Source organism: Ochotona princeps, chromosome 17 (assembly GCF_030435755.1).
Source record: "Ochotona princeps isolate mOchPri1 chromosome 17, mOchPri1.hap1, whole genome shotgun sequence".
Classification (NCBI taxonomy): domain Eukaryota; kingdom Metazoa; phylum Chordata; class Mammalia; order Lagomorpha; family Ochotonidae; genus Ochotona; species Ochotona princeps.
Genome location: NC_080848.1, coordinates 27,314,010 through 27,326,354, shown reverse-complemented (window position 1 = coordinate 27,326,354; position 12,345 = coordinate 27,314,010). Strand labels below are relative to the sequence as shown.

At 43.2% G+C, this 12,345-nt stretch overlaps 1 protein-coding gene across 1 annotated transcript in view; it reads right to left on the bottom strand.

The window, feature by feature from the left end:
- Positions 1-7,600: 7,600 nt before the first annotated feature.
- RAD51C (RAD51 paralog C) overlaps positions 7,601-12,345 on the bottom strand; it is a 41,402-nt gene continuing 36,657 nt past the window's right edge. The window contains exons 8-9 of the mRNA XM_058676086.1: positions 9,071-9,131; positions 7,601-7,810 (exon numbers count right to left, since the gene is read on the bottom strand). Of these exons, the coding sequence (XP_058532069.1) occupies positions 7,709-7,810; positions 9,071-9,131 (163 nt within the window). The 3' untranslated portion in view covers positions 7,601-7,708. The remainder of the gene's footprint in view (positions 7,811-9,070; positions 9,132-12,345) is intronic.

The window sequence follows — 12,345 nt, the reverse complement described above, 5'->3', positions numbered from 1 at the left end:
GAACCTGGAAACTCTTCCAGCTCTCCCACGCGGGTGCAGGGTCCCAAAGCTTTGGGCCGTCCTTGACTGCTTTCCCAGGCCACAAGCAGGGAGCTGGATGGGAAGTGGAGCAGCCGGGACCAGAACCGGCGCCCATATGGGATCCCGGGGCGTTCAAGGCGAGGACTTTAGCCGCTAGGCCATGCCGCCGGGCCCGTAGGAAACAATTTTTAAAAAATATTTGAAAAAGTACATAATTCAAGATATTTGTGAGATGGATCTTTAGGTCAGGTCCACAGTAGTTGCATTTGAAACACTGGCTTCTATCCTTCAAGGTAGGGTTTATATAAACATGTAATTTTCTATCTTTAGTAACTTACTTGGGGGTCTGCTGTTGTGGTACAGTGTATAAGGTTGCTGCTTGCAATGCCATCATCCAAGATCAGAGTGCCAGATGCTGTGTTTCTGATCTAGCTCCCTGCCAGCGTGCCTGAGAAGGAAGCACATGGCTGGAGAACTTGGGCCCTTGCTACTCCTGTGGGAGATTAAGATGGAGTTCCTAGCTCCTTGGCCCAGCCCTGGCCATTGTGGCCATTTGGGGAGTGAACAATCTGAAAGGGGATCTTTTTTCTTTGTCTTTGTCTCTCTCCTTTCAGTAAATCAAATTTTAAAAATAAACCAAGAAGTTACCTGGACTCAAATTTAGTTCCCAAGTACACTGGAGTAAAAGTGTTTTTTAAAGCAAAGCAAACTTTGAACCACTAGTTGTCTTCTTCCTTCTAAAATGAGTTTTTTAAAGTAAGCTATATTAATGGCTTTTGTTGTACTATCTGGCCAAGTCAGAGTGAAAAATGGAAAAAGACTTTGGAAGTAAATGGCTTTTATGCATGCCAGAAAAATTAATGTACATGACTTGCAGAAATAATCACAGCAATGGCATGAGACAGAGAAAAGGCAATGTAAAAATCTGGATGAAGTCACCATCTATCAGGAAGTATGTCTTTAAACAATTTTAGTGATCTAACATTAGGTGGCAAGCTCATATAAACTGGGGATAGTAGATATATCTCGTAATGAATCTATTTAAGATTTATTCTTTAATTGAAAAGGCAAGTCAGATTTATGACAAAAGGAGAGGCAGAAAGATCTTCCATTCGCTGGCTCACTCCCCAAATGGCTGCAATGGCCAGAGCTGGGACGACTTGAAGCCAGGAGCCAGGAGCTTCTTAGGTCTCCTACACCAGTGCAGGGTCCCAAGGCTTTGGGCCATCCTCCACTGCTTTCCCAGGCCATAACCAGGGAGCTGGATGGGAAGTGGAGCAGCTGGGACACAAACCAGTGTCCATATGGGATCCTAGCACTTGCAAGGTGACAATTTAGCCATTGAGCCATCATGGTTCTAAATCATCTCACATAATGAATTAAAACCAAGTAACAGATAATGTTAAGAAAGAAAGAGGAGGGAGGGAGGAAGGAAGGAAAACAGATTAATATTTAGGGAGAGAAAAACAATGTATTTATTTGTATTGCATTAACTGAATAAGAAATACACTTTTTAAATCAAAGCTTCCAAAATACTAAGAAACGTTTCTTCATATGGAATAGAATGATCATTTACAAATGATCATTTAAAAAGATAGCACGGGTCTGGCCCAGTGGCCTAGCAGCTAACGTTCTCACCTTGAATGTGCCAGGATCCCATATGGGCACTGGTTCTAATCCTGGCAGCTCCACTTCCCATCCAGCGCCCGGCCTGTGGCCTGGGAAAGCAGTTGAGGATGGCCCAAAGCCTTGGAACCCTGTACAAGCCCAGGAGATCCAGAAGAAGCTCTGTGTGTGTGTTTGTATATATAAAAATTTTGACATTTGCTCTGGCGCTATGAATTGAACTGTGTCAATATGTCAAAACTTTAACCCCAGATATTACTGTATTTGTGGAAAGGGCTTTTTGGAGATAATCAAGGTTGATGAGGTCTTAGGAGTAACATCTGAAATCAGTTTTCACTGTTGAAGCTACCCAGTCTGTGGCATTACATTAAGGCAGCCTGAGAAGAGTAAGTTATATAGTAAGTGTGTATTTTTTTGAACAATTCTATTTTTATTGGAAGGGCAGATTTATGGAGTCAAAGATCTTCCATTCACTGGCTCACTATCCCAAGTGGCTCAAATGTCCAGAACTAAGCCAATCCAAAGCCAAGAGCTTCACTGGGTCTCCCATGTGGGTATAGGTTCCACGGCTTTGACCCATTCTACACCGCTTTCCCCAGACCATAAGCAGAGAGCCAGACAGGAAGTGGAGTAGCCAGGGCATGAATAACATTCACATTGGATCCTGCCACTTGCAAGGGAAGAATTAGCCACTTGGGCCATCAGGTCAGGCCCGTATGTGCATTATTTTTATAGAAAAATATTTCCACCAATAAAAAATTGAAGATTCTCAGACGTAATTTTGAAAGTTGCAAGCAGAAACACTGAGTCATATCTATTTTCAGCATTCTGCAATTATTATTATTATTTTGTAAAGATTTATTTATAGGGCCTGGCGTGGCGGCCTAGCGGCTAAGGTCTTCACCTTGAACGCCCCGGGATCCCATATGGGGGCCAGTTCTAATCCCGGCAGCTCCACTTCCCATCCAGCTCCCTGCTTGTGGCCTGGGAAAGCAGTCGAGGACGGCCCAAAGCTTTTGGACCCTGCACCTGCATGGGAGTCCTGAAGGAAGCTACAGGCCCTTGGCTTCGGATCGGCTCAGCTTCAGCTGTTGCAGCCCATCAGGGAGTGAACCATCATTGGAAGATCTTTCTGTCTTTCCTCTGTATACTTATCTTTCCAATAAAAAATATATAAATAAATATTTTTTTAAGATTTATTTTTATTTTTATTATAAAGTCAGATATACAGAGAGGAGGAAAGACAGAGAGGAAGATCTTCCGTCCAATGATTCACTCCCCAAGTGACCACAACGGCCGGTGCTGCACCGAGCCGGGAGCCAGGAACTTCCTTTAGGTCTACCACACGGGTGCAGGGTCCCAAAGCTTTGGGCCGTCCTTGACTGCTTTCCCAGGCCACAAGCAGGGAGCTGAATGGGAAGTGGAGCTGCCGGGATTAGAACTGGCCCCCATATGGGATGCCAGTGCATTCAAGGCGAGGACTTTAACCACTACACTTTCACGCCGGGCCCAATTGGTCTTACCCACTTTCCTGTAGCCCTTGAACCTTTTTACCCTAATTAACTATGTAAAGATTGTCCAAAAAAAAAAAAAAAAAAAAAAGGATCCCAGTGTGTGCAAGGTTGAGTAGCCGCTAGGCTACTGCGCTGGGCCCAGGATTCGGTATTTTAAAGTACAAGTGTTGGGCCTGGCATGGTAGCCTAGCAGCTGAAGTCCTTGCCTTGCACACGCCAGGATCCCATATAGGCACCATTCTAACTCTGGTGGCCCCACTTCCCATCCAGCTCCCTGCTTGTGGCCTGGGAAAGCAGTCGAGGATAGCCCAAAGCCTTTGGACCCTGTAGAAGCCCAGGAGATCTAGAAGCAGCTCTGGGTTCCTGGCCTACTATCAGTGCAACTCTGGCCGTTGCGGCTGCTTGGAGAATGAATCACCAGATGGAAGATCTTTCTCCATCTACTCCTCTATGTATATCCGACTTTTAAATAAAAATAATAAAAATAAATTATATTAAAAAAATACAGGTGTTACACTTTATTTTTTAGAAAAATCTTCCCATCCAGCTCCCTGCTTATGAGCTGGCAAAGTAGTAGAGGATGGCCCAAAATCTTGGAACCCTGTATCCACAGATGCTCCTGGCTTCAGATTGACTTAGCAAGACCCATTCTGGGAGTGAAGTAGTAGACAGAAGGTCTTCTCTGTCTCTCCTACTCTGTAAATCTGACTTCCAAATAAAAATAAATAAATCTTAAAAAAAAGTGATTCTTTGAAGTCCTCAAACACAAGACAGGTATAATCAGTCATGCTACATTCTACTGCTACATGCTACACTGAAATTGTTTTTTTAAAAAAAATTTTATTGTATTATTGTTGACAATCTTTACATAGTTAATTGTGGTTAAAAAAAAAGGTTCAGGGGGTATAGGGAAGTGGGTAATACTATTATGTCCATATTATTTCCATCATGTATCTGAGATAAAGAGGGATATTGAGGGAGAAGCCCCACCCGGTTTCCCGCCCACCCCAAGTCCCGGATGTGGGGCATGCTCTGAGATATTTGCTCAAGTGGTTTTAATAGTTCTCCAGTTATGAAACGCTGCCAGTTTCGCTCAATGAGGTCGTCCACTGATTGATATGGTCCATTATAAAGTCTCTGTTTGCCCCATATTTCGCTGCCAACATATAGCTGAGATGAATGATTGACCTGTTCTGTCTTCTGTCTTTTCTTGGTTAGAGTTCTGAGTCCAGCAGTTCGATTGGGGAGATCTCCAAAGAAACCTTGAGGTATTCCCAGACCAGATTCTTGTATGTTCTAGCAAGCACAGGGCCTGGCACAGTCCATCACCCCGATCAGCTGGTGGTTGCAATTGCTGTGTTGGTTCTGTTTTCAGTCCCGAGTTGCACTGGAACCAATGGGTGTTGCAGTCCAGTCTGGTTCTGCCCAGCACATACTCGGCCCTTACATCAACCAGTGGGAGCTGCAGCCCAGTCGGGGCGACCCACAATAACCCCCATCAGGCCCACACCCTAACCTGGTTTGCCAGTATGTGTAGCAGTAGACCAGTCTGTCCCCCATCCCATTTGGCTCTTGTACTTGTCAATGGGTATTAAAGCTTAGTTGCATCTAACCAACTCAACCATCCAGCCCTCACGGATGTTGTTGAGTGCCTCTCTATCTAGCCACCCCAGCCCCGTCCTAGTTTTCATGCCCTCCCGTGGGACTAGTGACCCAGGAAGGAGGAACCCACTTTTTCCCTCCCAGATCTCTCTCAGTCCCGGTTTATGCACTCTTTAGGTGGTTCTGTGGTTTGTCTTGACAGAATTAGTCCCCAGTGCCAGTTTCTGCTAGCTGATGCTGCGGCCAAGCCCAAACATCCCTCACCCACTCTAATTTATGCTTGCACCCACAGGAATAATCAGCCCAGCCTGGCTTTTCCCTGATCAGTCCACATGCAGCACACAGGTGTTGTAGCCTTGCTTAGTCTCGTCTGTCCTCATCCCAGCCCACGCTCTCCAGTGGGAGTAGCTGTCCGGCGAGGGGACCAGCCCCTTAATCCTCCTGCCAGCTCTGTCCCTCCCTTCCTGGATCTCACGTGTGCTGGTTGGGTGCTGCAGTCAAATCCAGTACAGGCAACCTCACCCTGGCATTCCATAATGTGTACTGGTTTTGCCACAACCAAGCCCGGCTCAACCCACACTCTGTTCTGGTGTTCGGATTTGCCAGTGGATGACATGAACTGATTCAGCCTGGTCTGCCCCTGACCCATGCCGAATGTGTGCCAGTGGGAAACTTTCCATGGCCTATTCTGGGCTGTTTCCTATCATGCTTCTTGTGCTTACCTGCAGGGACTGTGTCCTGCCAGAGGAGTTGCCCAGGCTCCTCCATCAGAACCCCTCCCAATGCCAGATTTTGCGCATACCAGGGGGTCCTTGAGCCAACCCTACTCAGTTCACCTCCTGACCTAGCAGGAACAGTGGCTTTTCCTGACTGGCTTTCAACCCATTCTGGTTCTTGTTGTTGGATGTTTCGGTCCAGCCATGGCTCATCCATACCCACATAGAGCGCACACATGGCTCAGTAGGGGGTTGAGACCCAGCCTAGTCAGTCCCATATCTACCCTGGTTCTCCATGACACCAGATGGTGTTGGGGTCTGAACTGGCTTGGTGCATTCAATCCCAGCCCACACTAGTGCCTTGGGTGACCACAACTGTTTCCTAGATAGAATGCAGCCCCCATTGCAGCACACGCGCCCCTTCGTGGGAACCTCAACCCTGTTAGGGTGTCGAACTAGGGGAACTTGTATTTTCACAGGGTTGGGCCCACTCAACCCCATACAGTCTACCCCCAGACCAAGTTCTCTCACGTGCTGGATATAGTCTTGACCCTGCCAAATGTGACCACTCCACCACTCCACCAAACAGTTGGATAATGGTACCCATCACTGCCAAAGAGGCCCCCATCCATAGTATTGGTGTGGGCTGGTGTGTGACGATCAGTGATGTTCTAGGCAAACAAGCCATTTCTGTATTCCGAATTGGGTTGGTGTATCTGACTAACCGTAATTGTCTCCTGGGTACTTCCCTCCAAACCACCAGGTCTCAGTCCCCATGCATGCCTAAAACTTCCATGACCCTGTCACTGGGAATCACCCAAGATTCACTACTCACCTACACTAAAATTGGACTTAGTCATGGGTGTCCCCAGGCAGCAAACATATCTTAAAAAACCCCAGAATTTGCCGCCGGGTGGCCAGCAGGCAAAACCTGGCACTACATGGTGCACTGGCCGCCCTGGGTGAGGCCGAGGACTCGTTCACTGCCTTGCGGCAGTGTCTTTGGCATGAGCCCCCAGCATTGGGTCCGAGCCGGCAGGGGCACCCCCCACAGCCGCCACACTGTGAGGAGCAGCACTTGCCCCCAAACCCAAGGCCCGAACCACTGAAATTGTTCTTATGCAGTTAGAATGACCCTATGTTTGATTTTCCTAGGCATCCCTGCTTTACGTCTACTGAAACTGTCATAAAAACTGCTTTCACTCTCAAAACTCTTGGTACTGTGGCTATTCTATGTGTAATTAATTAAGAATGGTTATATTGAAGAAAATTTATACACCAATGTTCAGTACTGGACAAGAAATACTGCCTAACACTAAAATGTAAAAGATATGATTGTCACAGTACAGAATAATCAATTATTTATATATTCCCCAATTCCCACTGCCAAAGGAAACCAAAGCAGTTTGTGAATGAATTCAGAATATTTGGAGTCCCAAAATATTTTTAGATTATTTAAAAATCATTCAAAAATTTTCAATTTATTGAAGCAGAAAAAAAAGGTTTTCAAAGAAAAAATGTCAACACATTTCCAAAGAAAATATCAACAGTCTAGAATGTACTCCACTATGTTTAAAAAATGCAGAAATAAATAATTGTCAGTGTGACTATTCTGGAAGACATACATTCCAAATAATCTCTATATTACAGTTTCAAAGTTCTCTCTTTAATATTACAAACTAACCTAAAAAATTAAAGTAATGGCTTAGAGATTAGTATTGAGGTCCACTAAAATCACTGAGGGCATCAAAAAATATTCTACCCACAAAACTGAACATGACACACTGACAGCGCCAGTTTCTCTTTGCAATACTTCAAATAGGTCATTTTTTTAGAACTGTTAAGTCTACATTTACAAAGAATACAAAAAAATATAAAAATAGGATTTTTTTTGGAATGTTCTCGGTAACTAGGAAGAGAAGGAAAAGGTCTGAGTAAGAAACTGAGATTAGCCAATGAAATAAGCCACCAAACACAATATTTACATCTTCTCTACTGTTACGGAAAATGTCAACAGAAAAACATAATCATAAAACACTGCTTTGTAAAACTTAATTTTAATAAAACTTTTCAAACTCCTATTTCTTGGCTATTTTTCCCATTCACTCTAGATAATCTTGATTCATTGATTCCACAGTATGTGTTTCTATTTTAAAATAATCAGTCTACTACTAGTAGAAACTGAGTTTCACAGCATCAATACATTCTTCTTTGAGATTAGTTTCTGGGTTACTGTTCTTCCCCTGGTTCTCGTGACCGTTTCCGTGAATTCAATGAACCTTCTGTTTTCAATGAACATGTAGTAGCAACAGCATCTCTAAATCCCTGAGGCTGCATCATGAAAACAATATACAAATATGACTTAAAAACATTTAAAAGAAAGATTGGTCATCTAAGTGTTTTAAAGGAACCAATAAGAAAGATACTAGTTTTCAGTAAACTTATCAAGTGCTACAAATGAAGAGGATAAACCTCATGGATCGTCCACGCCAGGTCTATATTAAATAAATAAAGCCAATACAGTGTGTTATAAAGTACTATTACATTATAAAACAATTAGGGACAATCTTAACAAGCTTCATAATTACCTTTGTCAGAATAAAATACTAATTCTTAGTTATTTCATAAGTCTACATTTCACAATTATTCTTTTTTTTTAAGATTTATTCATTATTTTTATTGCAAAGGCAGATAAACAGAGAGGAGCAGAGACAGAGAGGAAGATCCTCCGTCCAATGATTCACTCCCCAAATAACTGCCACGGCCGGTGCTGCGCCAAGCCGAAGCGGGGAACCTGGAACCTCCTCGGGTCTCCCACGAGGGTGCAGAGTCCCAAGGCCTTGGGCCGTCCTCAACTGCTTTCCCAGACCACAAGCAGGGAGCTGGATGGGAAGCAGAGCCACCGGGATCAGAACCGGCGCCCACATGGGATCCCGGGGCGTTCAAGGCGAGGCCTTCAGCCGCTAGGCCACGCTGCTGGGCCCCACAATTATTCTAAAACAAAACTTTTCAGCTAGCATTTTTCAAATGAATGTGGACAACGTAGAAGAGTTAGTAACTCTGTTGCAGAATCCCCTTCCCTTTCTGTTTTTCTCCTTATGAATTTATAAATGAGCTGTAAAAATATACATGGCTTAACACTACAAAGAAATATACATTTCAGCCAAAAATGTGTTCTATGGTATAAATTCACACAAAAGCAATAGCTTAAAGTGGGCTATATTTGGTGGCTACAATGCACCAATATTATCTGCAGATCAAAACAAGTATATGTTGGTATTTTTTTCTGAAAATTATCAGTAACTTCCATTTTAAAAACCTTTAATATCCTGCAATCACATATCACAGAGCACATAACCCAAAAATATTTTCTCTGTTCCCAAAGTATAAGTTTCAGTCCAATTGTGACTACAGTATTCTGTGTATACTACTATTTTTGGAATGTTCTAAGCATTAAAAGCTGTCTTCAAATATGCTCACTGCCTACAGAAGTTAACAGAAAAATTTGTAAATGCTCTCTTTGTAAATGTTCTCTTTGGATAATTACTGCCCATTAACACCAAAATCCCACTCCAATCAAATAATACTGACTGTGATGTCAAACTGTACTGTGTTTTCCTTCTGACTTGGTGATTTGTACAATGTCGCCAACCTGATTTTGAGAAAAAAACACATTTTAGTTAATTAGCTCAAATGATTTTAAAATGTAAAGTTAAGTTTTTCAATATCGCTATTATTTTAGTTTAAGGAAACACAAAGGAAAGAAATATATCTAAGGGGGGAAAGCCCTCCTCTCAAACAATACCTTTATATATATAAATGTAAATAATCATTGCACATAATTATAGCAGAATTTAAACAAGTATAATTTTAAAGCAACCAGAATGACTGATTCAAACAAATAAATAACATTACTTATACTTGAAACAAAGGGTGGGATATGAAATGAGGCAGGAAAGTATTACATTGAGTAAATGTTATACTGGATGATCCCACATTTATGAGTAAGCATATATACTTAGGAAAAGAAAAACTGGTATAAAGTCAAGAAGTTAATAGTTGTTACTAAAAGGTAAGGAATCTTCAATTTTTTGTAATCTTTCTGCAGTAACTTTTTTGGTATTATTTCAGAGGATAATTTTTTAAAGATTTATTTATTTATTTTCATTACAAAGTCAGATATACAGAGAGGAGGAGAGATAGAGAGAAAGATCTTCCATCCGAAGATTCACTCCCCAAGTAACCGCAACAGCCAGTGCTGTGCCAATCCGAAGCCGGGAACCAGGAACCTCTTCCGGGTCTCCCACGCGGGTGCAGGGTCCCAAAGCTTTGGGTCGTCCTCGACTGCTTTCCCAGGCCACAAGCAGGGAGCTGGATGGGAAGTGGAGCTGCCGGAACCAGAACCGGCGCCCATATGGGATCCCGGGGCTTCCAAGGTGAGGACGTTAGCTGCTAAGCCACGCTGCCGGGCCCATATTTCAGAGGATAATTTATTGGAATGTAAGTAAATATCATACACTTAAGTTAATAAAAATAATCAAGGAATATGTCATTTTAAAATGAAAACATGTTCCCAAAATCAGTGCAGTGCAGAACAAGGTCTAACAGGGTCCCTCGTCCAGCGAGTGAAGCTCCGACACAGGTGCTTGCTCTTATGAGGATTTATTGAAGGACAAACTAATACAGAAGGGCAGTGTAACTACAGCATATTTACAGGCTTCCTCTTCTACTACTACTACTACCACTACTCTACCACTACTCCTCTTTGTTCTTCTTCTCTTTGTTCTCTCTCAAACTTAGGTTAAAACCCTATCAACAGCCAATTGCAACAGGGCTGCTTGGCCACGCATCAAACACACCAATCACAACTCTGATCACGCGCACACCATGCAGACTGCATGAGACCTTGAACCAATCCTCTGCAACTTCCTAAAACTTGTTTACTGCCTTTGTGCCGTGAGAAGACAATAACAAGCGCCATCTTGGGGCAAAGTCCCGCTCTCCACAAAGGTCTGTTCAGGTAACTGTATTTTATACTATACAAAGTAAATAACAGAAGGGCCTAGTAGGTTGCACGCACCAGGATCTCATATACGTGCTGGTTCGTGTCCCAGCAGGCCCTCTTCCCATTCAGCTCCCTCTTTGTGACCTGGGGAAGCAATCGAGGACGGCCCCAAGCTTTGGGACCCTGCACCCACGTAGGAGACCCAGAAGAGGTTCCTGGGTTCAGATTGGCTCAGCTCCAGCCGTTGTGCTCACTTGGGGAGTGAACCATCGAATGGAAGATCTTCCTCTCCATCTCTACTCCTCTCTGTATATCTGACTTTGCAGTAAAAAAATATAAATCTTTTTTAAAAAGTTAAAGGCGCACTGAATTTACAGGTTGAAAATCTTTAGCAAATTTCTAAGCAAAAATACATTTATATATATATCATTCTGTATCAAGAGATCTTTCTAAACAAGGAATTAAACGAAAAATCATTTGGGGGCCTGATGAGGTAGCCTAGTGGCTAAAGTCCTCACCTTGCACACTCCGGTATCCCATACAGGCAATGGTTCTAATCCCAGCAGCTCTGCTTCCCATCCAGCTTGCTGCCTGGGAAAGCAGTCGAGGTTGGCTCAAAGCCTTGGGACCCTGCATCTGCATGGGAGACCTAGGAGAGGCTCCTGGCTTTTGACTGGCTCAGCTCTAGTCGTGGCCACTTGGGATGTGAATCAGCGGACGGAAGATCTTCCTCTCTGTTTCTCCTCCTCCTGCTCTCTGTATATCTGCCTTTCCAATAAAAATAAGTAAATCTAAAAAAAAAAAAAAAAAACTCATTTGGCTCATGGCCGCAGCTGAGATGAAGCTTAACATATGGCTGAACCACATCGCTTGGGTCAGGAAGAAACAAGGCAGAAGCACAATTTGTGCTCTGAAGCTGAGCACACATACGAAACACTGTGTGTGGGTGTTGGTGCATTACTCCACTCTGCCACCAGATCTTCTTGGCAACCAGTAGTATAATTCTGAACAATCTTGGCCTCATATAATGAATATGCAAACTTGAAGAAAACTCACATAAGGACACCAACAACAGTATTTTTTTTTCCTAACTGTTGGAATATTATTCTATCATTAATCAAAGGGTAAAAATCCCATGTGTCACTGATAAAGGATAGGGACCAGGGCATGAGATTAGTACACCTAAGTTCAATTCCCAATACAAATTTAACTAGCCACGGTTTTTAGCTTTCCTGCTTAAATGGAAAGTACTGGTACTACTTTCAGTATGAATTTCTCTCTCTCCTCTTCTCACATGATTTTTAGAAAGCATGTGAGAGTTCATATAAACTTTAAAAAGAATTTTTTTTAACATTTGCTTTTTATTTATTTGAAAGGCAGAATTTCAGAAAAAGGAGAGACACAACATCTTCTACCCACTGGTACACTTCCTAAAGGCTGCAACAGCCTGCGCTGGGCGAGGCCAAAGCCTGGAGTCAGGAACCAGGAGCTTCTTCCAGGTCTCTCATGTAAATACAAGGGCCCAAGCACTTGGGCCAGCCTCTGCGGTTTTCCAAGTCACATTTGCAGGAAACCGGAATTGGCACTTATATGGGATGCCCCAATGCAGGTGGCAGCTTAACTGACTGCGCCACAATGCCAGCCGCTTCACATGTAACTTTAGTAACTTAAAGGTATTTGGCTTCAAACAATAAAGAACAAACTATGTATATACATACAACTACAAATATATATATATGGCAGAAAGAAACAGAAAGGCAGGCAGGCGAGTTCCCACAGGCTGGTTTATTCCCAAATGTCACAGCAACCAGGAGTGGGCCAGGCTGAAGCTGGGAACTCAAGCCAAGTTTCCCAAATGGGT